General features: G+C 42.4%; 1 protein-coding gene across 1 annotated transcript in view; it reads right to left on the bottom strand.

Moving 5' to 3' along the window:
* The window catches only part of lypd6 (LY6/PLAUR domain containing 6), a 99,083-nt gene that overhangs the window by 26,318 nt on the left and 45,099 nt on the right, over positions 1 to 27,666 (bottom strand). The window contains exon 2 of the mRNA XM_060928632.1: positions 10,340 to 10,513. Coding sequence (XP_060784615.1) covers positions 10,340 to 10,457 — 118 coding nt within the window. The 5' untranslated portion in view covers positions 10,458 to 10,513. The remainder of the gene's footprint in view (positions 1 to 10,339; positions 10,514 to 27,666) is intronic.

Here is a 27,666-nt window from a genome sequence, read left to right as displayed (position 1 = left end):
TACAGAAGCATGCCTGTATGTGATGCAGTGCCGTCTAAGGGCCCGAAGATCACGGGCTCCTAGCATGGTTTTCCAGCCTTGACCCTTACGCACAGAGATTCTTCCAGATTCTCTGAGTCTTTTGATGATATTATGCACTGTAGATGATGATATGTTCAAACTCTTTGCAATTTTACACTGTCGAACTCCTTTCTGATATTGCTCCACTATTTGTCGGAGCAGAATTGGGGGATTGGTGATCCTCTTCCCATCTTTACTTCTGAGAGCCGCTGCCACTCCAAGATGCTCTTTTTATACCCAGTCATGTTAATGACCTATTGCCAATTGACCTAATGAATTGCAATTTGGTCCTCCAGGTGTTCCTTTTTTGTACCTTTAACTTTTCCAGCCTCTTATTGCCCCTGCCCCAACTTTTTTGAGATGTGTTGCTGTCATGAAATTTCAAATGAGCCAATATTTGGCATGAAATTTCAAAATGTCTCACTTTCGACATTTGATATGTTGTCTATGTTCTATTGTGAATACAATATCAGTTTTTGAGATTTGTAAATTATTGCATTCCGTTTTTATTTACAATTTGTACTTTGTCCCAACTTTTTTGGAATCGGGGTTGGAGCACGTATGTTAGTCACCAATCCTCCCTCCAAATTATTTAACACAGCACGTACCCTGACCCAGTACACCGCTACAGCCGACTTCCAGGTTTGTTTTGTCTTTATTAAAGTGCTGAGCTGAAATTATATCATATTTATTATTTACAATTTGCTAATTTGATAAAGAATGAAAAGTCAAGTGAAATTTACAAGCGTTTAAAGAAAGCTTTTTGTTTGTTCATTTAAATTTTTTACAAAAGAAAAAAGGTCGAAAGAAAGGAAAAAACTATGTACAGCTATTTCAATTATTTTATTAAGCTATTTACATTTTAGATGATTGCTGTGACTTCAAGAAAGTGAAACAATTAAACTTGAAAGGAAAAAAAACCAACAACTTGATAATCAATTAAACTGCAGGTGCCACGAAAAATGCATACGATTTAAGAAGTTGGAAGGCATTAATTTCATTTTTTAAGATGAGTATATATATTTTTTTCGATTATAGTGACCATAATCCAGAGTTGTGCTAAAGAACATAGAGTTGTGCTAAAAGACTTTGGATTTATGCTAAAAGACTTTTGTGCTAAATAACCGGCTCGATAAGACAGCATAATAAATGACATGACATTGGGAAAATCAGTATTATGGTACCTTGAAACTCTTCTCTGAAGGGTGTATGTGACTCTTAAGCTAGTATCTCTCTGGGCTGTGACAGCTTGCGACAAATTGCAAACGTCATTCGCGAGAGAGTTTCAAAAATGTCTTGAAACATTCGCGTGGCTTCTCAATTTCCTCGTATGAGTTGCAAAGTGTCGCTCCTTCGTCGCTGAAATTTTGAACATGTTAAAAAAATCTGTGCGACAAAATTTCTCTCAAAATAGATGCAAATGTGTCACTGGCTTCGCAAAGCCGTCGCGAACCCTTCTCAAGTCAGTTTCCGTGAGGCTTCTCTACTTCCCTGCCTGCCGAGGGAAAGCCGGGCTGCGACAGCCTGCGACTAGTTGGAGACACAACGATTGCGGTAAAATATGCGAATATCAATTCAGTGTGATTCCAAGTGAAAATTGTCGCTAATTTGCGTATTTTATCGCAATTATGTCTCCAACTAGACGCGGGCTGTCGCAGCCCAGTAAGATACTACCCTTACTTAGTGTTTTCTTGTTATTTCTATTTTGACTTCATTCAAGTTAGTAACTAAACTAACATTTACTTTTTTGTAGACATAGATAATCATAGTTTTACACGATTTAATTTGTGCCCAAACACTGGTCTGTCTTTGTGTTGTTTCTTTCTTTATTTAAATAATTCTCTTTTGCTTGTTTTCTCTTTTTTATGTAGGATTTTTTTTTGTCAAGATACTCAGCATGCAATGCTGTTTTGGTCTCTTGACCAGCTGCACTCTGAAAAGTCTATTCTGGAATCACTAACAGACGAGCCGAGTCACAATTATCAAAGAAAATGCAAGTTAACCACTCCCACTCCTTAGTGATGACTCCGCCCATGACTATGAAGGCTCACTGTGTTTACATACACAAAAATATTCCGGTTTTTGTCCTTAGTCTGAAAAAGATAAGATTCCTTCTTGGCTGTGAAAAAGAACATTCCACGAATATTCCCGTTTGCATGCAGCCGTGCAGACTCTAATTAATGTAAACGCCCACACAAGCCAACAGTTTGTGTACAACGCACAGAGGCCGTGTGTTGCAAGCTGCTGTAAAAACCCCAATTGAGATGCATACTCCTGCCGCGCTGTACACATGCCCAAAGAATTCTCCTAAAATCGGAATAAGATCAGCATACCCCACATGACAAATTGGGAATATCCAAACGGAATATGTTGTTTACATGACCCATATCAAATTTTGAATATTGTTATATTCGGAATAATAGTGGAATGTTACTGTGCATGCAGTGGTGCTTGAAAGTTTGTGAACCCTTTAGAATTTTCTATATTTCTGCATAAATATGACCTAAAACATTATCAGATTTTCACACAAGTCCTAAAAGTAGATAAAGAGAACCCAGTTAAACAAATGAGACAAAAATATTATACTTGGTCATTTATTTATTGAGGAAAATGACCCAATATTACATATCTGTGAGTGGCAAAACTATGTGAACCTCTAGGATTAGCAGTTAATTTGAAGGTGAAATTAGAGTCAGGTGTTTTCAATCAATTGGATGACAATCAGGTGTGAGTGGGCACCCTGTTTTATTTAAAGAACAGGGATCTATCAAAGTCTGATCTTCACAACACACATTTGTGGAAGTGTATCATGGCACGGACAAAGGAGATTTCTGAGGAGCTCAGAAAAAGCGTTGTTGATGCTCATCAGGCTGGAAAAGGTTACAAAACCATCTCTAAAGATTTTGGACTCCACCAATCCACAGTCAGACAGATTGTGTACAAATGGAGGAAATTCAAGACCATTGTTACCCTCCCCAGGAGTGGTCGACCAACAAAGATCACTCCAAGAGCAAGGCGTGTAATAGTCGGCAAGGTCACAAAGGACTCCAGGGTAACTTCTAAGCAACTGAAGGCCTCTCTCACATTGCCTAATGTTAATGCTCATGAGTCCACCATCAGGAGAACACTGAACAACAATGGTGTGCATGGCAGGGTTGCAAGGAGAAAGCCACTGCGCTCCAAAAAGAACATTGCTATTCTTGGAAAAGGCTATTGGAAAAATGTTTTGTGGACGGATGAGACCAAAAGAGAAATTTTTGGTTTAAATTAGAAGCATTATGTTTGGAGAAAGGAGAACACTGTATTCCAGCATAAGAACCTTATCCCATCTGTGAAACATGGTGGTGGTAGTATCATGGTTTGGGCCAGTTTTGCTGCATCTGGGCCAGGACGTCTTGCCATCATTGTTGGAACAATGAATTCTGAATTATACCAGCAAATTCTAAAGGAAAATGTCAGGACTGAATCTCAAGAGAAGGTGGGTCATGCAGCAAGACAACGGCCCTAAGCACACAAGTCGTTCTACCAAAGAATGGTTAAAGAAGAATAAAGTGAATGTTTTGGAATGGCCAAGTCAAAGTCCTGACCTTAATCCAATCAAAATGTTGTGGAAGGACCTGAAGCGAGCAGTTCATGTGAGGAAACCCACCAACATCCCAGAGTTGAAGCTGTTCTGAATGGAGGAATGGGCTAAAATTCCTCCAAGCCGGTGTGCAGGACTGATCAACAGTTACCAGAAACATTTAGTTGCAGTTATTGCTGCACAAAGGGGTCACACCAGATACTGAAAGCAAAGGTTCACATACTTTTGCCTCTCACAGATATGTAATATTGGATCCATCCATCCATCCACCCATCCATCCACCCATCCATCCATCCATCCATCCATTATCTGTAGCTGCTTATCCTGTCCTACAGGGTCGGAGGCAAGCTGGCACCTATCCCAGCTAACTATGGGTGAGAGGCGGGGTACACCCTGGACAAATCGCCAGGTTATCACAGGGCCGACACATAGAGCCATGCTTGTTATTCCAGTAATTACGTCTCATTATATCAGTGTCACTGTCAGAAGTCTGCCGGTCTCCTGATCCTCGAGCTCTTTATTGCTCATACTGTTGTCTGGGCTTGGATTGAGTCATAGTGTTTTGTTTACTGAATCTCAAACAGTGGCTGTGCAGCGCAGAAATACACACTACCACATACATATAGTCAAGAAGTCTCACAGAGCTTTTACAGATTAAACCACAGTATAGATGTTGTGTCTGAAAAAAAGAAGTTATGTTCGAAAAAGATTGTTGTGCAGTTACAAATTTTTAAACACTTAAGCTCAGGGGCGCTGCTGGGGGGGAGTTAGGACAATTCTAAGGGCCCAGGATTGACAGAGGGCCCTCAGAGGACAATATTAACATTATTACCATCCATCCATAAATCCATCCATCCATCCATTATTTGTAGTCACTTATCCTGTCCGACAGAGTCGCAGGCAAGCTGGATCCTCTCCCAGCTGACTATGGGCGAGAGTCAGGGTACACCCTGGACAAGTTGCCAGGTCATCGCAGGGCTGACACATAGACAACCATTCACACCTACGGTCAATTTAGAGCCACCAATTAACCTAACCTGCATGCCTTTGGACTGTGGGGGAAACCGGAGCACCCGGAGGAAACCCACGTGGACACGGGGAGAACATGCAAACTCCGCACAGAAAGGCCCTCGCCGGCCACGGGGTTCAACCCCAGGATCTTCTTGCTGTGAGGCGACAGCGCTAACCACTACACCACCGTGCTACCCTGTAATATTGGACAATTTTCCTCAATAAATAAATGACCAAGTATAATACACTGGCAGTCAATGAAAAAGTCCAGGTCAATAATTCAACATATTATGCAATACGGAGTTGGGGAAATGTTTGTTTTGAGATGTTTCTATTGAATAGCGTGCACAGAAGTCATTAATGAGTTCTCCTCAATCCAAACATTTTTCAATAGTCTTCAGGGAGTGGTCTTTAGGAATCAGCTCAAAGTGCTGTTTTGGAGAAAAACAAAAATTTGTACACGGTTGAAAGGATGGGTTGGATAGCCTTTATTAAGGCCATGAAAAAGCCGACTTTTGTATTCCTTATGTCCAAGATGCCACGGTTAAATCCAGATGATAGATGGCGGGCCCTCGGCATGGTGCAAGCCGGCCTAAGTTTTTCAGAAGTTGGGCGTCGATTGAATGTCCAAACCCTGCCATGGCCTGCGTATTCACCTGATCTCAATCCCATTGAGCATTTATGGGATCACCTTGGTGTTCAGATCCAGAACCGTGTTCCTCGTCCCATGAACAGAGGTCAACTGATCCAGGCTCTTCAAGAGGAGTGGCAGGCCATTCCACAAGACAGGATTCGCCGTTTGATACGCAGTATGCGTTGCAGACTGACGGCTTGTATTGCTGTTGGTGGGGACAATACTCGGTACTGAAGCTGCAACTTTCCAATTACAGGGTATCCATTTTGTTCGGACTGTACATTATCAAAGCTCACAACAATTGTAATTTTTTGTTTATTCATCTCGAGTTAAATGTCAGTATATTGATCTGTAAGCTTCTAGTACATGATTTCATAGCTTATGAATAAAATTATTTTCATAAATGTCACCTGGACATTTTCATTGACTGTCAGTGTATTTTTTTGTCTCATTTGTTTAACTGGGTTCTCTTTATCTACTTTTAGGACTTGTGTGAAAATCTGATGATGTTTTACGTCATATTTATGCAGAAATATAGAAAATTCTAAAGGGTTCACAAACTTTCAAGCACCACTGTAAATGTCCTGAATGAAAACCGAAACCAGCTGTGCACCATTTATCCTGGATACGCTGATCCTCCTGTTAAAATGACAACATGCATAAACCACAGCAACAGTGCAATAAAACAGAATGACACCAAGTGTGTTTCAGTGGGCCGCAATTTCAATGGGATCTTGTCTTCCATGCAAGTGCTTTAAGGTGTCGTCCCACATACAGCATGTGGTCTGTTTAAATCTCACTCTGTTGTTTATTCCCTCAGGGCAGTTTGTCAAGACAGGTGAGAACACCGCAAACCAAAACAACTGACCCAAGACTTCCTCGGTTTACTTCCATGTAAACACTAGTATGGTTTGTTTGCAGCGAGAAACAAATTCAACTTTGAATCTGATTTTTTTTTTGTAAGCTTCCAAACAAATGCACAAGGAACAAAAGGAGCCAATAAAACACCCGATGTTATTATTATTATTATCATCATCTCATCTCATTACCTGTAGCCGCTTTATCCAGTTCTACAGGGTCGCAGGCAAGCTGGAGCCTATCCCAGCTGACTACGGGTGAAAGGCGGGGTACACCCTGGACAAGTCGCCAGGTCATCACAGGGCTGACACATAGACACAGACAACCATTCACACTCACATTCACACCTACGGTCAATTTAGAGTCACCAGTTAACCTAACCTGCATGTCTTTGGACTGTGGGGGAAACCGGAGCACCCGGAGGAAACCCACGCGGACACGGGGAGAACATGCAAACTCCGCACAGAAAGGCCTTCGCCGGCCACGGGGCTCAAACCCGGACCTTCTTGCTGTGAGGCGACAGCGCTAACCACTACACCACCGTGCCGCCCATCAATAATAATAATAATAATAATTCATTAATTAACAAGTAGTTCCATGTTCTCCCTGCTCAAGTGATTTCTACGTTCTACTTCCTGTCCTTATCCCAGGACCTTTATTCTTGTATTTATACTGCTCAACAACGATACATCAAATCATGCAGATACAAATCAAGAGCTTCAGTTAAAGTTCACACATCAGAATGGGAAAAATTGTGATCTCAAAGTGTGATTTTCTTTCACTGGGGCATGGGTGTTGGTTTGAGCCAGATGGACTGGTTTGAGTATTTCAGAAACTGGTGATCTCCTGGGGTTTTCACACACAACAGTCTCTAGAGTTTACACAGAATGGTGTGGAAAACAGAAAACATCGAGTTGAGTGAGCGACAGTTCTGTGGGTGGAAACAAACGCCTTGTTGATAAGAGAGGTCAGAGGAAAATGGCCAGATTGGTTCGAGCTGCCAGGAAGGATATAGTAACTCATATAATCACTCTTTACAACTGTGGTGAGCAGAAAAAGTATTTCAGCATGCAATAGCAGAAGACCACACTGGGTTCCAGTCCTGCAGCCAAGAACAGGAATCTTACAGTGCCTTGCAAAAGTATTCATACCCCTTGAACTTTTTCACATTTTTCCACCTTACAACCACGATCTTAAAAGTTTTTTATTGAGATTTTATGTGATAGACCAACACAGAGTAGCACATAATTGTGAAGTGAAACGAAAATGATAACTGGTCTTCAAAATTTTAAACAAATAAAAATCTGAAAAATGTGATGTGCATTAGTATTCAGCCCCCCTGTGTCAATACTTTGTAGAGCCACCTTTTGCTGCAATTACAGCTGCAAGCCTTTTGTGGTATGTCTCTACCAGCTTTGCACATCTAGACACTGAAATTTTTGCCCATTCTTCTTTGCAAAATAGCTCAAGCTCAGCCAGATTGGATGGAGAGCGTCTGTGAACAGCAATTTTCAAGTCTTGCCACAGATGCTCAATGGGATTTAGGTCTGGACTTTGACTGGGCCATTCTAACACATGAATATTCTTTGATATAAACCATTCTATTGTAGCTCTGGCTGTATGTTTAGGGTCATTGTCTTGCTGGAAGGTGAATCTCCTTCCCAGTCTCAAGTCTTTTGCAGCCTCCAACAGGTTTTCTTCCAGGATTGCCCTGTATTTAGCTCCATCCATCTTCCCATCAACTCTGACCAGCTTCCCTGTCCCTGCTGAAGAAAAGCATCCCCATAGCATGATGCTGCCACCACCATGTTTCACAGTGGGGATGGTGTGTGCAGGGTGATGAGCAGTGTTAGTTTTCCGCCACACACAGCGCTTTGCATTTAGGCCAAAAAGTTCAACTTTGGTCTCATCTGACCAAAGCACCTTCTTCCACATGTTTGCTGTTTCCCCTACATTGCTTCTTATGCCTGTCTTTCAACAATGGCTTTCTTCTTGCCACTCTTCCAAAAAGGCCAGATTTGTGGAGTGTACGACTTATAGTTGTCCTGTGCACAGATTCTCCCACCTGAGCTGTGGATTTCTGCAGCTCCTCCAGAGTGATCATGGGCCTCTTGGCTGCTTCTCTGACCAGTGCTCTCCTTGCTCGCTCTGTCAGTTTAGGTGGACGGCCATGTCTTGGTAGGTTTGCAGTTGTGCCATACTTTTTCCATTTTTGAATGATGGATTGAACAGTGCTTCTTGAGATGTTCAGAGCTTGGGATATTTTTTTATAACCTAACCCTGCTTTAAACTTCTCCAGAACTTTATCCCTGACCTGTCTGGTGAGTTCTTTGGTCTTCATGATGCTGTTTGTTCTTCAGTGTTCTCTAACAAACCACTGAGGCCTTCACAGAACAAGTGTATTTATGCTGAGAGTAAATTACACACAGTAGGACGCTATTAACTAATTAGATGACTTCTGAAGGCAATTGATTGCACTGGATTGTATTTAGAGGTATCAGAGTACAGGGGGCTGAATACTAATGCACACCACATTTTTCAGATTTTTATTTGGTTAAAATTTTGAAGACCATTTATCATTTTCGTTTCACTTCACAATTATGTGCTACTCTGTGTTGATCTATCACATAAAATCTCAATAAAAAACTTTTAAGTTCGTGGTTGTAAGGTGGAAAAATGTGAAGTTCAAGGGGTATGAATACTTTTGCAAGGCACTGTAGAATCAAGAACAAGTTCGTATTAAAGTGGCTGGTGAGCGTAAATTTGTTATTATTTATGAGCTCATTATTTGCTGTCACGCAGAACACAATGGGGTCCCTTTAGAGTCTGGTTTCCTTCAAGGTTTCTTTTCTACCGTCATCACTGGCTTGTTCATTAATGATGTAAATCTACAGGAGTTCTGAAAAGCTGCTTTGAGACAATGTTTACTGTTGAAAGTGCGATTCACTTTAAAAAAAAAAAAAGCATGAATTGAACTGTTCTAAGTCATTGTGCACTAAATTCAAAATAGCAGCATATTACCAAATCACAGCATGAAAATAGATCTCAGTTTCACTTGGATTACTCTCTGCCACCGAATGTTATCTGGAGACATATATCTGTGCTTTTATATGGATATTTGGCTGAGTATTAGGCTACGTTCACACTGCAGGCTGAAGTGACTCAAATCCGATCTTTTCGCCCATATGTGACCTGTATCCGATCTTTTATTGACAATATGAACGACACAGATCCGATTTTTTCAAATCCGACCCAGGCCGTTTGGATATGTGGTCCTAATTCCGATTCCTATCCGCTCTTTTCATATGCGACTTCAGTCTGAACCGCCAGGTCGCATTCATCCGACTTACACGTCATCAACAAGCCACAAACGTCACTATTCTGCGCTGAAGTAGGCGGCGGGTCTCTCAAAAAAAGTTACAACATGGCGCATAATCACGGGCGCAGATAGAGGGTGGGACTCATCCCACCCAGATTTAAATTCACCTCGTTCGGTCCCCCCCACTTATAGAGAGGAAAAAACCTCTATGCTGTCTTTCTTTGTATAAGGCAAACCTCACGGAAAAATCAAAAGACTAATTACCATTTGGTTTATTGAGGTGCACAGCAGTGTATACATAGTTGCAACAACTCACATAAAACAAAGACTGATATTCGGTTGGTTGAGCTGCGCAGACTGCACAGGTTGCGAGCTCGAGCTTGGTTGCTATGGTTACTAACAACAAGTTTGACAGGCATATCGGGGTTGGGGTTGGTTTGCTGGCAGCTTTGTCCCCCCCAGTTTTTTGTCCCTCCCAGTTCAAAAAACGTATCTGCGCCCCTGCACATGACATCAATGCGAGGGACACTTCGGGCTGTGAAGGTTCTGAATCTTCTCAATGGAAGGACGCAGAGGTTAGGGAGCTGATTTCCATTTGGGGGGATGCAGCTATTCAAGCTAGATTGGATGGGTCATACCGCAACCGGGCGGTTTTACTTCCGTAAACACTGGCCATGCTCACTGCGTGTGACGTCGTCGTATCCTGCAATGCGCATGCGGAACACTTTTAGGTCGCTTTTCGTTCATACTGAGGATCACATACAAGTCGCATATATTTGTTAATGTGAACGACCTCACAAAAAAATCGGATTTCACAAAAAAATCGGAATTGAGCATTAAGCCTTGCAGTGTGAACGTAGCGTTAGATACTTACTAGAGGGATGGAGGAAAATGATGTCCTTTTCTGTAAAGTCTCTTGACCGCACAGTCTTTAGCCAGTCAGCGATGAAAGTCAGCATTAAGAACCAGGCCACTATCGGCCAGGGTTCCATTGCTGGGAGTACACTCACACATGCAGCTCTGTGATGGGTCAAATCCCAAAAGGCACCTGTGAAACGGAACAGGAACAAAATCAAGGATGGACGAGGCACTAGAAAACTTTTCATATAAAAGTCTGTTTTAAATATGCAGAATCTCAAGGAATTTTTTTTTAATAGTCAGTCATGAATAATACCAAAGGAAAATGACTCGCCTCCTTTTCTGTAAAATTCCATGTCTTTCACTAATTTTGGGACACATACACTCGCTGGCCACTTTATTAGGAACACCCCTACATCCACCTGCTGTTTGATGCAGTTCTCTAATCAGCCGATCCCTTGACAGCAGCACGATGCATCAAATCATGCAGATACAAATCAAGAGCTTCAGTTAATGTTCACTTCAAACATCAGAATGGGAAAAATTGTGATCTCAAAGTGTGACTTTCTTTCACTGTGGCATGGGTGTTGGCTTGAGCCACATGGACTGGTTTGAATATTTCAGAAACTGCTGATCTCCTGGGGTTTTCACACACACAAGTCTCTAGAGTTTACACAGAATGGTGCAAAAAACAAAAAAACACTGAGTTGAGTAAGTGACAGTTCTGTGGTTAGCAACAAACATCTTGTTGATGAGAGAGGTCAGAGACTGAGCAAATCGAGCTGCCAGGAAGGATATAGTAACTCATATAATCATTCTTTACAACCATGGTGAGCAGAAAAGCATCTCAGCATGCAACAGCATTGGTTTCCACTCCTGCAGCCAAGAACAGGAATCTTAGAATCAACAACAAGTTCCTCTTAAAGTGGCCGGTGAGTGTACTGCACATGCCCATGCCTATTTCCAAGCGCTTTTATTTCACTCACTCAACAAAAGCACTTATTAAGCGACCAAGCTGTCTCTTGTCTTCAGGCCTCCTAAACAGTGACTGTGTTACTCTGTCCAGTGTATTCAGAGAACGTGAGCAAGCACAGTCTCCCTGCACAAACGGAGCCATGCTTGTTATTCCAGCAATTATGTCTCATTATATCAGTGTCACTGTCAGAAGTCTGCCGGTCTCCTGATCCTCGAGCTCTTTATTGTTCGCACTGTAGTCTGGGCTTGGACTGAGTCATAGTGTTTTGTTTACTGAATCTCATAAACAGTGGCTGTGCACCGCAGAAATACACACTACCACATACATATAGTCAAGAAGTCTCACAGAGCTTTTACAGATTAAACCACAGTATAGATGTTGTGTCCGAAAAAAAAGAAGTTATGTTCGAACAAGATTGTTGTGCAGTTACAAATTATTTAACACTTAAGCTCAGAGGCGCCGCTGGGGGGGTTTAGGACAATTCTAAGGGCCCAGGATTGACAGAGGGCCCTCAGAGGACAATATTAACATTATTACCATCCATCCATTATCTGTAGTCGCTTATCCTGTCCGACAGGGTCACAGGCAAGCTGGATCCTATCCCAGCTGACTATGGGCGAGAGGTGGGGTACACCCTGGACAAGTCGCCAGGTCATCGTAAGGCTGATACATATGGCCCTTTTCCACTACCCTTTTTCAGCTCACTTCAGCTCACTTCAGCCTGACACGGCTCGCGTTTCGACTACCTCAGAGCAGCACGACTCAGCTCGCTTCAGCCCTACCCAGCACCCAAAACTCGCACGGTTTTGGAGTGGGGCTGAAGCGAGCCCAACCGAGCCGAGTGGGGCTAGGGGCGTGCACTGATTGGTGAGGAGGAGTGTCCTCACATGCCCACACACGCCCCGCGAGCACGCTGGGTTCTGTAAACACCGTAAACCCGGAAGAAGAAGAATTATGAATTACGAGAATTTCTGAAGCCTTATGCGCCTCGCCTCATCTATACACTCTTGCCAGTATCTGTTGGTGTTGTCGGTGACAACAAGCCACAGCACCAAGACCAGCAACACTAACGACTCCATGTTTATTGTTTACTATCCGGGTCATGAGACTACCGCTTAAAAGCTCACTGATGTCACTGTTTGCGCCGCCTAACGACATCACGTGACGTCCACCCACTTTCGCTAACTCCACCCAATGTGTCCACCCACTTCCAGCCAGCACGGTTCAGCGCGGTTGTAGTCGAAATGCAACTCCAACAGCCCCACTCAGCTTGACTCAGCCCAACTCAGCATGGCACGGCTCAGCCCAACTCAGCCGCGTTGGTAGTGGAAAAGCGGCAATACAGACAGACAACCATTCACACTCACATTCACACCTACGGTCAATTTAGAGTCACCAATTAACCTAACCTGCATGTCTTTGGACTGTGGGGGAAACCGGAGCACCCAGAGGAAACCCACATGGACACAGGGAGAACATGCAAACTCCACACAGAAAGGCCCCCGTCGGCCACTAGGCTCGAACCCAGGACCTTCTTGCTGTGAGGCGACAGTGCTAACCACTACACCACCGTGCCACCCATTATTACCATATACGGTATAATGAGTGATCAGCAACACCGGGGCTCTGCAAGGGACTGTCCTTTCTCCTTTCCTTTTCACTCTCTACACCACTGATTTCAACTACCGCACAGAGACCTGCCACCTCCAGGAATTTTCTGATGACTCTGCAGTGGCTGGACATATTACCGGTGGTGATGAGAGTGAGTACAGGACGGTGGTGGACAACTTTGTCACGTGGAGCAGGAAGAACCACCTACAGCTCAACATGATGAAGACGAAAGAACTGGTGGTCAATCTGAAGAGAATCAGGGCTCCGGTGAACCCTGTTAACATCCAAGGGGTCAGTGTGGACGTGGTGGAGGAATATAAGTACCTGGGGGTGTACTTGGATAAAAAACTGGACTGGTCCAAAAACGTGGACACTGTATACAAAAAGGGCCAGAGCCGTCTCTATTTTCTGAGACGGCTGAGGTCCTTCAACATCTGCCGAATGATGCTGCGGATGTTCTATGAGTCTGTGGTGGCCAGTGCCATCCTGTACGCTGTCGTCTGCTGGGGCAGCGGCTTGAAGGTGAAGGACACTAACAGACTCAATAAGATCATCAGGAAGGCTGGCCATGTTGTAGGCGTGGAACTGGACTCTCTGACAGCGGTGTTGGAGAAGAGGACCCTGTCCAAAATAAAAACAATCTTAGACTGTCCTTCCCACCCTCTACATGAGGAGCTGATCAGCCACAGGAGCACATTCAGTAAACGGCTGATTCTTCCACGCTGCACAACTGAGAGACACAGGAAATCATTCCTACCTGTTGCAGTCAAGCTGTACAATGCCAGTGTATAACTGTGGTACACTGTCTTACCATGTATCCTTAACTCAGGTGCAATATATGTATATAGGAATCATTGTATATAAAATCACTTCATTTTGCTTTTACTTAAGTTATTGAACTTATTTAAATTTATTTTATTTTTATTTATTCTTTTTTTCAGACAGTTTAATCTTCTATTTTTAGACATGTTTACTTCTTCTTTGATTCAGGAGCTTGGTAGCAAATTTGAATTTTCCTCCGGGGATAAAGTAATTCTGATTCTGATTCTGATAAATTAATTTCATTAAAAAAAAAATTCATAATTTTGTCTCTTAAAATGAAGAAATACAACAACCTTCTGGTTTGGTTTTCCATTTCCTGCAAAATTATGAGAATAGATAGTCTTTATATTTCACCCCTCTCCCGATTCATTACATAGTACAGCCTTGTGTAGGTGGAGCCAGAGCGTGACACCGCGTTAGGTTTGTTGCTTTCCAATCCAGCACTAACGTCAGCTGAGCACGGTAGAAGCAGAATGGATGGTGAACCATCAGTAGATTGACTTCATGAAGAAGTTGGGTTACCAGGAACGTGGAGGGGTGCGCAATATTATATTCTTGCGTAGGCCCCAAAATTTCTCGTGACGATCCTGCTTAAGCTGCAACTTCAGAGTTATGTGATATGTCCTTCTTGGTCTTTCAGTGAATATTGAACAAAAATCTCCAACTTCATCATTCGAGAAATATCTTAATAAGTACCATGATTGCACATCATTCTACGTTTAGGCTGGTCATGTCATGTCAGTAAAAAGGTTTTGGTGAGCTGAATTTTCTTGTCGAACCAAAAAAACAAAACAAAAACAAATCATCTAAGAGAAGCCTATAAAGAAAGTCTTTCAGGTTTTCTGAAAAGCAATCTGGAACAAATTGTGCATCTGTTAGATAGAAATCAGTTCAGCTTAGACCAATCATTTCCTGCTTTCTTTTTTATGTTTTCAGCACTGTTTTCCTTCCATACACATATAAGCAGACGGAGTACATGACACCCTGGACCATGGTGCCACAACCAAGACAAAACGAAACCAAGCTGTAGCTGTATCGCAGTTCAACAACTAATATAATCACAATACACGCCTCGAGACAAGACACAGCTTCCTGAAGGGTAGGGGAGAACAGGGAGACTTGGGACAGTTTGTATTCCCATAAATTAATTTCGACCAATCAGGTTTTCGATCCTGTGATGACCTGGCGACTTGTCCAGGGTGTATCCCGCCTTTCGCCCATAGTCAGCTGGGATAGGCTCCAGCTTACCTGTGACCCTGTAGAACAGGATAAAGCGGCTAGAGATAATGAGATGAGATGAGGTTTTCGATTACATCAGAAGTTAGATGTAGCCCCTTAAAGGAACAGTCCACTGTACTTCCATAATGAAATATGCTCTTATCTGAATTGAGACGAGCTGCTCCGTACCTCTCCGAGCTTTGCGCGACCTCCCAGTCAGTCAGACGCAGTCAGACGTGCTGTCACTCCTGTTAGCAATGTAGCTAGGCTCAGTATGGCCAATGATATTTTTTGGGGCTGTAGTTAGATGCGACCAAACTCTTCCACGTTTTTCCTGTTTACATAGGTTTATATGACCAGTGATATGAAACAAGTTCAGTTACACAAATTGAAATGTAGCGATTTTCTATGCTATGCAAAGTCCGCACTATAATGACAGGCGTACTAACACCTTCTGCGCGCTTCGACAGCTCATTGATACGGAGCTCAGTATCAATGCGCTGTCGAAGCACGCAGAAGGTGTTAGTACGCCTGTCATTATAGTGCGGACTTTCCATAGCATAGAAAATCGCTACATTTCAATTTGTGTAACTGAACTTGTTTCATATCACTGGTCATATAAACCTATGTAAACAGGAAAAACGTGGAAGAGTTTGGTCGCATCTAACTACAGCCCCAAAAAATACCATTGGCCATACTGAGCTTAGCTACATTGCTAACAGGAGTGACAGCGCGTCTGACTGCGTCTGACTGACTGGGAGGTCGCGCAAAGCTCAGAGAGGTATGGAGCAGCTCGTCTCAATTCAGATAAGAGCATATTTCATTATGGAAGTACGGTGGACTGTTCCTTTAAGGTGATGATACACAGGGCAACTTTTTGGGCAGTGATGCTGGGCAATTGCGTTTTGACACATTGCCATTGAGATTGGGCAACATTAACAAAATCAATCAATCAATCAATCAATCAATCAATCAATCAATCAATCTCAACATCAACAGCAATCATTTCTATCTGAACGATTTTGATCATTTTGGGCAACTTTTTAAGATCAACCAATCAGAGTGCTGGCAGTGAATCACATGACCACCTGAGAGCTTTTGAAATTTTCAACAAAGATAGTGGCATCTTAACGGCAGTGGAGTGAAGAAAAAGAGAGACAATTTATATCTTGGCGGCACGGTGGTGTAGTGGTTAGCGTTGTCGCCTCACAGCAAGAAGGTCCTGGGTTCGAGCCCCGGGGCCGGCGAGGGCCTTTCTGTGTGGAGTTTGCATGTTCTCCCCGTGTCCGCGTGGGTTTCCTCCGGGTGCTCCGGTTTCCCCCACAGTCCAAAGACATGCAGGTTAGGTTAACTGGTGACTCTAAATTGACCATAGGTGTGAGTGTGAATGGTTGTCTGTGTCTATGTGTCAGCCCTGTGATGACCTGGCGACTTGTCCAGGGTGTACCCCGCCTTTCGCCCGTAGTCAGCTGGGATAGGCTCCAGCTTGCCTGCGACCCTGTAGAAGGATAAAGCGGCTTGAGATAATGAGATGAATTTATATCTTTTTATGCCGGTAAGTAACATCAACAGCAATTATTTCTATCTGAACGATTTTGATCATTTTGGGCAACTTTTTAAGATCAACCAATCAGAGTGCTGGCAGTGAATCACATGACCACCTGAGAGCTTTTGAAATTTTCAACAAAGATAGTGGCGTCTTAACGGCAGTGGAGCGAAGAAAAAGAGAGACAATTTATATCTTGGCGGCACGGTGGTGTAAACCCAAAATGATGAATTTACCGCATCAAATGCTTAGAAAACCAACAGACATCTATTTTTATGTGCTCAGGTTGTAATTAAGACGTCGATTTTCTTCAGCTAAGTGTAACCTGCCATTAGCTAACCAACGCTCCAGAGAGATTGAATGGGATTTAGCTAAGTAGCAGTGGTTTTTGCTAACATAGCTGAAAGTTATCGCTAGCTATGTAAGGATAACATTAGCTCTCTTGCGTCAAGTTAAAAGTGATGGGCATCTCATGATTTTTTTTGTGAGTTGTAATAGAGATTGTCTTACTTTATCATTTGATCTAAAAGTGACAGCTGCAAATGTTTCAGTGTCCATCATTGCGGTGTCTGTTTCACTGGCAATAGATTTACTGTTATCTGATTGGTTATTGCCAATTGTCTGTTGCTCTAATTAGTTGCCCCGTGTTTGACCTGGTTGGCTGTTGCCGGCAATATTGCCCAAAAAGTTGCCCCGTCTAGCCTCACCTTTAAAGTAACCTACTTCCTTTGGAGCCACAAAGCTGGACACTGCAGTAAGGTCTGTCCAGTTCGATATTTTTATCAACCAAAGCTTATATTTTCTACTTCAAGTCAAGTCAAGTTTATTTGTATAGCGCTTTTAACAATAAACATTGTCGCAAAGCAGCTTTACAGAATTTGAACGACTTAAAACATGAGCTAATTTTGTCCCTAATCTATCCCCAATGAGCAAGCCTGTGGCAACAGTGGCAAGGAAAAACTCCCTCAGATGACATGAGGAAGAAACCTCGAGAGGAACCAGACTCAAAAGGGAACCCATCCTCATTTGGGCAACAACAGACAACATGACGATAACATTAACAGTTTTAACATGGAGTCAGTTTCGTTGATGTTATAACTCTTCAGTGATGGAAACTTGAGTGCAAAATTGTTCATGACAACTGCAATCCTAAAAGTTAGCAAGTCAACTGTAGTCCTCAGCCATAAAAGCATTACTGTAAGAGTCCAGAGCATCCTCCAGGTATAACCCTCAGCTGTCCTCATGGGGCCGTCCTTCACAGGAGCGATGCGATAAAACTCCAACTAGACACAGGGCACCAGGATGGATCAAGAGGGTCAGAGGGGCAGAAGAGGCCAGCACTGCTCTGGCTGGATGCTTGATTGGGTGATGGGAGCGCACTCCTCAGCAATGATGAGATGCAGATGGAACCCTTAGGGCTGGCCAAGACAATTCAGTTACATTTCACCGGGTCTGGGACATGCGACAGAATGTCTGACGGCCAATTCCCTGCAGGCTACAATAGCCAGTCGAGGTCTCCACCCTCTCCACCAAAAGATTTCCTGTTGACTCCATGTAACTCAGAGGGACAGATTTGGGGGGGGGGAAGAAAACACAGGTTGTTAGGTATGCCCAATGTCACCTGAATAAGTAGGAACAGTATACATATTGCACTGAGTACAAGCAGGGACTCCGGCAACTCACTATGACAGCATAACTAAAAGGGGAGAGCCAGAAAGTAACACAGGCACGAGGGAGCCCCGGGACATAAAGCAGCCAGCCACTACATCGTCAAAAAACTCGAGTGAGCAAGCGAGTGGGGACTGACAGCATCCATACATCCCAGTTTACCTGTTACATCCCAGTTTACTTCACCTCCACCTCCATTCTATGGTGTAATGTACGCTGGTGAATTGGGGATTTGTTAAGAATTAAAATATGTAGCCTAGAGTTACCATATATAGTATTATTTATTAAACTTCAATTCTGGTGGAAAAACCAAAAAAAACTCACACATTTAAAAGATCCCCCCCCAAAAAAAAAAATGTCCAGATGGGGAGAGTTGGGACAGTTCATCATGTTACAGGTTTTTTCTTGTGGTTTACAAATATAAACTTGTTTAAAAATGTTTGTTAAAAATGTGGGCGTGTCCCTGCATGAGGATTAAACTTATTTCATTCGTTCTTGAGAATGGAACTGTTTTGTCTTGTCAGGTTTTGGGTAAACTGACATTTTTCGATCGCTGTACCAGCATTGTGTGTTCATACAGTTCATATGGTACAAGTTTTGATAAAAAAAATAAACATGTAGGATGAAGCTGGGTATTTTATTTTTGTTCCATGTCTCCCCACTATGTCCCAAGTGTCCCAACATAATGTCCCATGTCTCCTCTCAATGTCTCATGTCTCCTTGCAAAAAATAATGACAAAAAAAATGAAGCCTGATGGCCAGTCCATGTGACAAGCTGAGAAATGAATGCAGTGGTAAGAGGGTACAGTAAATAAATACTCTGTAATGCAATATGAATGTGACGCTACCTGCAAAGAATTTCACACAATGTACAAAAGCTGAAAACATGTCCCAAGTCTCACCGCTCTCTCCTACAGTTGTGGCATGAATGTCATCTTGGATATGAAATGTCATGGCAGTATTGGGCTTTCAATTATTTCTCTGAACTGTTCATTTTCTGTGGCGAAATGATTGTACAACATATTTCTTTAATAGAAAAAAAAACCATGAATTTGGTGCAGAAGTTTTAATTTATTTTAGGTTTTCTGAAATCAACACAGGGTCAAAATTATACATACCGGGTCAAAAATTTACATACACTCACTTAGTTTATTAATTCAGAGGTGCTGAAACTTCCAAAATGTCTCTTATCTTGCCAAGGCCGAGGTCTCTTAACTTCCTGTTGGTGATTATGATTGACTACAGCTGGCAACTTCTCTGTGCCTTCATAAAAAGGGTTTGTTTACAGCACTCATTGGACTGACCAACACACAGTAAAATGGGAAAGTCCAAGGAGCTCAGTGCAGGTCTGGGAAAGAGGATTGCAGATGTACACAATTCAGGAACGTCTCCTAGAGCCATTTCTAAACAACTGCAAATTCCAAGATCAGTTCAAGCAATTGTATATAAGTTACTGGGAGATGTAGTCACTTTGCCAAGCCACTTTGCTTCAAGAAAACCCAAACTGTCACCCTCAGCTGAAAGGAAATTGGTTTGGATGGTCAGGAACAACCTGGGAACCACCATGGCACAGCCCTGCTATGAACTGGAAGCTGATGGATCACTGTCTACAGTTCAGATCACCATGGACTAAGAGGCTGCTATCCAAGAAATAACCCCCTGCTCCAAAATTGACACCTTCAAGCTTAACTAAAGTTTGCAACTGACCACATGGACAAAGAAAAAACCCTTCTGGAGGAAAGCTGTATGGTCAGATGAGACAAAGATTGAGTTGTTTGGCCACAATGACCACCATGTACAGAGGAACACTGTACCGTATCAACTGGTGGTGGTGGTAGGATCATCATGCTCTGGGGCTGTTTTATTGCAAGTGGAACTGGTTCATTGCACAAAGTGGCTGGAATAATGAAGAAGAAGGACTACCTCAGAATTCTTCAGCATAACCTCAAACCACTGGAAACTTGAACATGATTGGAAGTCACAACAGGACAATGAACCCAAACACGCATCAGAGCTGGTTGTGGAGGATAAAGCAGGCTAATATTAAGCTTAAAACAAGTCAACCCTTCAACCCTATTGAAAATATATGTACTGTGCTTATAAGTCGAGTCCATGCCAAGAAAAAAAATTAATTGAACTCTACCAATTCCACCATGAAGAGTCGTGAAATATCCAACCAGAATTCTGCCAGAAGCTTGTTCATGGTAGACAAAAAATGTTTGGCCAGGGTGAATCTTATGAAGAGATATTTTACCTAAATATTAGGTGTGCTGTATGTACATTTTTTACTCTGTATGTATAGTTTTGACCCTGTGTTGATCTCAGAAAACCCAAAGAAAATTGTGCACTGAATTCTAGCTTGTTTTTTTAAAGCTGTATGCTGTACAATCATTCTGCTACAGAAAAAGAACAGTTCAGAGAAATCATTGAAAGCCCAAATATTGCCATGACATTCATATCCAAGATGACATTCATGTCACTGTATGTAAACTTCTGACCACAACTGTACCTTGTTTGTGTTTTTGAAGTACTGTATTCACTTTGCTCTCTGACTTTTCGTCTCCAACTGGAACAGTACACCAAGTGTCTGCACTTATCCTAAGAGAAATTAGTGATGCATGACTTCATTTGCACTGTACTGAATCAAAACATGTGTGCACTTCACTGGCGATGACGACAAACCAAATGAGAGGTGTGTTTTTGTTGAAAGCCATCAGATCATGTGGGTGGAACAGAGCGAGGCGCCTTGTATTTATGTGAGCAACAGCCTTTTCTTTTGCATTTCCGTATCTACTAAATCATGTCTTCCCAGTCAATCATGCACTTTAAAGCTTTTCCATGCCTTCACATGATCAGCACTGACGTATTTAAAGGTGTGTGAAATACTACAGAATTTAAAGGAAGTACTATTTACTCATACTGTACTTTGAGTAGTTTGATTTTAGGAATCAAACAATAATAATAATAAAATACAGTCCCAAGCTACACTGCATGGCCAAAAGTATTTGGACACCTGACCATCACACCCATGCGTGGCCCTTCTCCAAACTGTTTTCACAAAGTTGGAAGCACACAGTTGTATAGAATGTCTTTGCATGCTGTCGTTTTACAATTTTCCTTCATTGGAACTAAGAGGCCCAAATCTGTTCCAGCATGACGATGTGCACAAAGCAAGCTCCATGAAGACAGGGTTTGCCAAGGCTGGAGTGGAACCCCAACGTCAGTATCTGACCTCACTAAGGCTCTTGTGGCTGAATGATCGCAAATCTTTCCAACCATGCTCCAAAATCTAGTGGAAAGCCTTCCCAGAACAGTGGAGGAACAGGAAAAATGGGAGGAAATCTGGAATGGGATATTCAACAGGTACAGTGAAAGTGATGGTCAGATGTCCACAAACATTTTCGTCATATATTGTAAATAATAGTACATTCCTAGCTACCATTTTTAAATCTGACAATTAAGCTGAACTGTGAAGTGTTACATGATCTGGTATATTTATTGGCCTTAACTGATGTCCCAAACCTGTACACACTGAAGGAATTATTGCTCAAAACTAACTGTTATACTAATTATTTATATTTATTAACTGCTGATATTATTAACAAAATCAGCAATAAATAGCGTTCAGTAGAATATCTATATGTTATTTAGCAGCTGGGAGGTCCATATCGTGAAATGCCGTGACTGAGGTCTTGAAAGTACTGAGCAAGGCCCTCTGGGCTGAGGTCAGTATTCAAGGCCGAGGTCACGGTATTTCACCATACAGACCGACCTTAAGCTGGTAAATAATATATTTATTTTTTTCTTTACCAAATTCTAACAGAAAACAAGAGCGCCAGAAAGGGAAAACTGAGCCGAGCCGCCATTTTGAATCCTCATTCACGGCTGAAATGCAAATGGCTTCCTCCTCGGTATACAAGTGCACTTCCATGGCAGGAAAAAAACTACATTTTGCCGCCTATGTAGTCCCCTATTTATACAAAATTGAGTCATTCAGGATTCAGGCATGTTTTTGCTCGGCGTTAGCAACAGTTAGAGGTTTTTAGCTTTCTCCTGAAATGTTTTCTTTTATTTCTTCTTCCTCAGGGTAGTAAAACTCGCGTTTGCTGTGAACACTGTCGTTATCGCTATCCATGCTGTAAAATTAATGCTATTCTCCTGAGAAATGCTGGCAAAAATTTATAAAATTTTTGATAATCTTATAAATAAATCTTATTTTAAAAAAAGATAAATGTTGACAAAAAATGCTACTATGTTTGTTGTTGTTGTGAACGAGCGAGTCGCCAGAGGTCCGTAACCGGGGTCCGTAACTGGGGTCCGTACCGTAGGATACGGGCCCGCTCGCCAGCCAGAGCGCAGGATTTGATGGAAACCGCACTGCGAAAAAAATAATAATACAAATTTATAAAATATGCAGTGTTTGAGCTCTGATCCTGAACTCGGGATATTGTCTGTGTTGAGTTTCGTATTAAAACTTGAGAAGCATTTAATGAAGATGGATAACTGAATTGATATAAGGGCAATATATCATCTAGAACTCCAGTATAGCACTAGAAAACAAAACAATAACGCAATTCATTCTGATGTATTAATATATAGGCAGCACAGTGGTGTAGTGGTTAGCATTGTTGCCTCATAGCAAAAAAGTTCTGGGTTCGAGCCCAGCGGCCGACAGGGGCCTTTCTGTGCGGAGTTTGCATGTTCTCCCCGTGTCCGCGTGGGTTTCCTCCAGGTGCTCCGGTTTCCCCCACAGTCCAAAGACATGCAGGTTAGGTTAACTGGTGACTCTAAATTGACCGTAGGTGTGAATGTGAGTGTGAATGGTTGTCTGTGTCTATGTGTCAGCCCTGTGATGACCTGGCGGCTTGTCCAGGGTGTACCCCGCCTTTCGCCTGTAGTCAGCTGGGATAGGCTCCAGCTTGCCCAAGACCCTGCACAGGATAAGCAGTTACGGATAATGGATGGATGAATGGTATTAATATATATGACTAATATGTGGTAATAAAGTGTCTCCCTGTGTGAACTATGTCTAGCAATTCTAGTTACTTAAGCCTTCTTCCCCACTCTCCACCCCTCATTCTCTGTGCTTGTAATCCACTCTGAAAGGTTAATGCTTTAGCGACATTCCACAGCACTACAGATCAATTAGTAGACTAAACATGTGTCTGTTTTAAGCCTTGGAGAGTAACTGTGGGTCATCCTGTGTTATTCGAGTCATATTTCTTTTAGAAAGCTACAAAAAAAATTTTCTTGTTTGTACAGAAAGGAAACGCTTAAGCAATATGAGAAAACAAACTCATCAGAGGCAGAGTCCAGTTTTATACAACCTAAGACGTGCTGATAACTGATTACACTGTATAGCAACCTGAATGACTTCCCTTTCAGAGGAAAATAAAATGATAGCTAAGATCACACCACATACATCCTTCATGGCAATTCCATAAATGTTGAGTGTGCGCAAAATAATGTTGCGGCAGACAAAACCATCACTTTCACCCAATAAGAACATGTACAGCTTAAAAGATGAGCATTTTCTATATCAGTGTTATGACGATATCATAAACTGTCAAAAAGTGGTCATACAAACACCATGATTCAGACACTCATAACGGCCACTGTATTAGGTACATCCATCCACCCAGCCGATCCCTCGACAGCAGCACGATGCATCAAATCATGCAGATACAAATCAAGTTAATGTTCACTTCAAACATCAGAACGGGAAAAATTGTGATCTCAAAGTGTGACTTTCTTTCACTGTGGCATGGGTGTTGGTTTAAGCCAGGTGGACTGGTTTGAGTATTTCAGAAACTACTGATCTCCTGGGGTTTTCGCACACAACAGTCTCTAGAGTTTACACAGAATGGTTCGAAAGACAAAAAACACTGAATTGAGTGAGCGACAGTTCTGTGGGTGGAAACAAACGTCTTGCTGAGAAGAGAGGTCAGAGGGAAATGGACAGATTGGTTCGAGCTGCCAGGAAGAACATAGTAAACTCATATAATCACTCTTTACAACTGTGGTGAGCAGAAAAGCATCTCAGCATGCAACAGCAGAAGAACACATTGGGTTCCAGTCCTGCAGCCAAGAACAGGAACCTTAGAATCAAGAACAAGTTCCTATTAAAGTGGCCAGTGAGTGTGTGTACTCTATAGATAATAAAGACAATATAGGAACAAGCATACAACAAAGGTTTTAACAGTGGCAATGTTCATAAGCTGATAAAATGCTCTAGAAGATAATGTTAATTTGAAACAATGAAAACCCCACGGCTAATCTGAAAGTCAAGTCCGAAAGAATGAAAGGGATTTCCTACATTTTGTTTTACTCCAGATCAGACTCTCTAAATACAGGGCGATTCTGGAGGAAAACCTGTTTGAGTCAGCCAGAGGTTTGAGACTGGGACGAAGGTTCACGTTCCAGCAGGACAATGACCCTAAACACACTGCTAAAGCTACACTGGAGTGGTTTAAAGGGAAACATTTAAATGTCTTGGAATGGCCTCGTCAAAGCCCAGACCTCAATCCAATTGAGAATCTGTGGCATAACTTAAAGATTGCTGAACACCAACGCAACCCATCTAACTTGAAGGAGTTGGCGCAGTTTTGCCTTGAGGAATGGGCAAAAATCCCAGTGGCTAGATGTGCTAAGCTAATAGAGACATACCCCAAGAGACTTGCAGCTATAATTGCAGCAAAAGGTGGCTCTACAAAGTATTGACTTTGGGGGAGTGAATACGTATGCACACTCCAGTTTTCTGTTGTTTTTTTTTTCATCTTAATTATGGTTTGTGTCACAATAAAACAACAATTTCACCTGTAAAGTGGTAGGCATGTTGTGTAAATCAAATGGTGCTAACCCTCCAAAAATCCATTTTAATTCCAGCTTGTAATGCCACAAAACACCGAGGGGGATGAATACTTTTGCAAGACACTGTAGCTCTTGACTCCTCAGACAATACAGTGCAGCACCCAAGAGCCATGTTGGGGCGCATTGGCTTTCCTTTACATACATACATACATACATACATACATACATACATACAAACAAACAAACAAACAAACAAAGATTCTTATCACTAACAGAGGTCCAAATCAGCATTCAGAAAGGGACCAAGATGCAAGGAGTGCGTTTCTTATTTCAGACTGCTGGTTGAGGGAGGAGGCCATGCTGTAGTTTAGGTACATTTTGTTGTCCCTATACTGTAGGTTTGCCCGTTGACAGAATGCATGCATCAAATAGGAAATTTGAATCATGCATCAAATGAACAGGTCAAAAAGTTTACAATTTATTGGAAAAATGGTAAAAAATATTGGGCCATATTTATCAGTCATTTCTTAAAGCCAATTTGAACAAAGCATTATCACCAAATGTACAAAAACTACTCTTTTTTGGAAACATATTGTTTATAACAAGTTATATTACAGCAAATAAACACAAACTGACAGCTTTCCGGGCAACTAACTGAATGACAGACTGATGGGAATTATGGTTTGATGGTTAGGGTTATAACCTTTCGGCTGCAGTGAGAACATTAAGTAATTAATCAAGGGAAAGCTTCATTTTACAGACACCAGTACAGTACATGGGTTTGGTTTCAGCACCACAGGTGTCTTTGTCGTACCTCAAGATGCATCTCAGCAAGCGTTATCTCCTGTAAAGGAGTCTAACTTTACCCAGCTCGGCCTTCCAGTGTCATTTACTCAGGCCATTTGCTTGAGGATAACATCAGGACCAACACAGCAGGTGCAATGGCTGTAAAAAACTACTTTCCCAGAAAAAAAAAACACAAGGAAGGAGTGTATTGAAGCAGAATAAAAACTGAGGGATATAACCACATTGAGAGCTACCCTGCCCAGCTAAAAATGTCGCCATTTGGATTTAAATAAGCAAAGACTTAAGAGCCTTTGATTGGATAATTACTGCAGTGATTAATTCATTTCAGCTGGCAACAATTATTTTAACCCTAACTGATGCAGTGAGTAGTTTCTCATTTCTTGAACAACCATGCCAGAAGACGTATCCCGTGGTCACAGAAAATACATTACTGTGTTTCAGCAGCGTCAAATTATTGACCTGGATCAAGCAAAGAAAACAATGAAAAAGATTCCTGAAATGACTGGAATTGGGTTAAAACTGTCCAGTGCACTATTAAAACCTAGTAGAATCGTGATGAACTGTCAACTTTCTGGAAAAAATGTGGTCGGAAAAAAAAATCTTGACTGACCATGATCAGAGATCACTTGGAAAAGTTGGAAAAGATCATGCTTGGAAAAGTTGAATCATTAAAAAAATGGACAGTAGAACTCACGGATAAGAAAGAAAGCACAACTTTATTCATCGCACACTTGTGAAATTTCCTCTCTGCATTTAACCCATCTGAAGCAGTGAACACACACACATACCCAGAGCAGTGGGCAGCCATGCTAACAGTGCCCGGGGAGCAGTTGGGTGCCTCGCTCAAGGGCACCCCAGCCCAAGGCCCAGCCCAAGGACTGTGGGGGAAACTGGAGCACCCGGAGGAAACCCATGCAGACACAGGGAGAACATGCAAACTCCACACAGAAAGGCCCTTGCTGGCCGCTGGGTTTGAAACCAGAACCTTCTTGCTGTGAGGTGACCGTGCTAGCCACTACACCACTGTGCCGGATATATTTAATAGTGAAATTAAGAGCATTTCTACACTCACGATGTGATGAGAATTCATGGGATTGGGACTAAACAGCTGTGTGTCCACAAAAAAAAACACTTGTCAGTGAGACTAATCAGGAGAAAAGGCTATAATTTGCTAGGGAGCATAAAGATTGGACTCTGGAGCAATAGAAAAAGGTCATGTGGTCTGATAAGTCCTACTGATTTATCCTATTCCTGAGTGATGGGCGTGCCAGGGTAAGAAAGGAAGCACATGAAGCGATGGACCCATCATGCACAGTGGCCACTGTACAAGTCTCTGGAGACAGTGTTATGATCTGGGGTTGCTTGGTCAGGTCGAGGCTCAGCAACATTATGGGGCAATAAAATGAAGAAGTCAGGTGATGACCTGAATGTACTGAATGACCAGGTTATCTAGCCTAGTAAACTAGACCCACCCGCCTAGCGGCCAAAAATATTTTTGCCTACGAGTGGGTCTAGCCTCAGACCATATCAACAACACACCCCGGGCATCAAATCGTGCCCGCCAATCACAACGCAAGGTTTTTGTTTGGATTCTTTGGGCGGGCTTTTGCAGGAGTGACGACAAGGCTGTGCGACGCTGGAGAAAGCACAACAGGAAAGATGGCTACGGCTATTGAACAGCGCTCATTTGACTCCGCTTTGGAATCAGTTTTAGAAGAATTAGACTTGGAGTTTTCGTTGAAACATGAGCAGGAAGAGGCTCTCCGCTCATTCCTTTTCAAGAAGGACGTTTCGCTGTCACATTAGTCTGGCTTGCCAGGCTACTCCCCCACTGCTTTCTGTCGCTCTGACTACGTCACAGTCACTGTTGTGCTGATTGGTCAGA

Source organism: Neoarius graeffei, chromosome 9 (genome assembly GCF_027579695.1).
Source record: "Neoarius graeffei isolate fNeoGra1 chromosome 9, fNeoGra1.pri, whole genome shotgun sequence".
NCBI lineage: Eukaryota > Metazoa > Chordata > Actinopteri > Siluriformes > Ariidae > Neoarius > Neoarius graeffei.
Note: the sequence above shows the minus strand (reverse complement) of the source record. Positions and strands in the feature narration are given on the sequence as shown.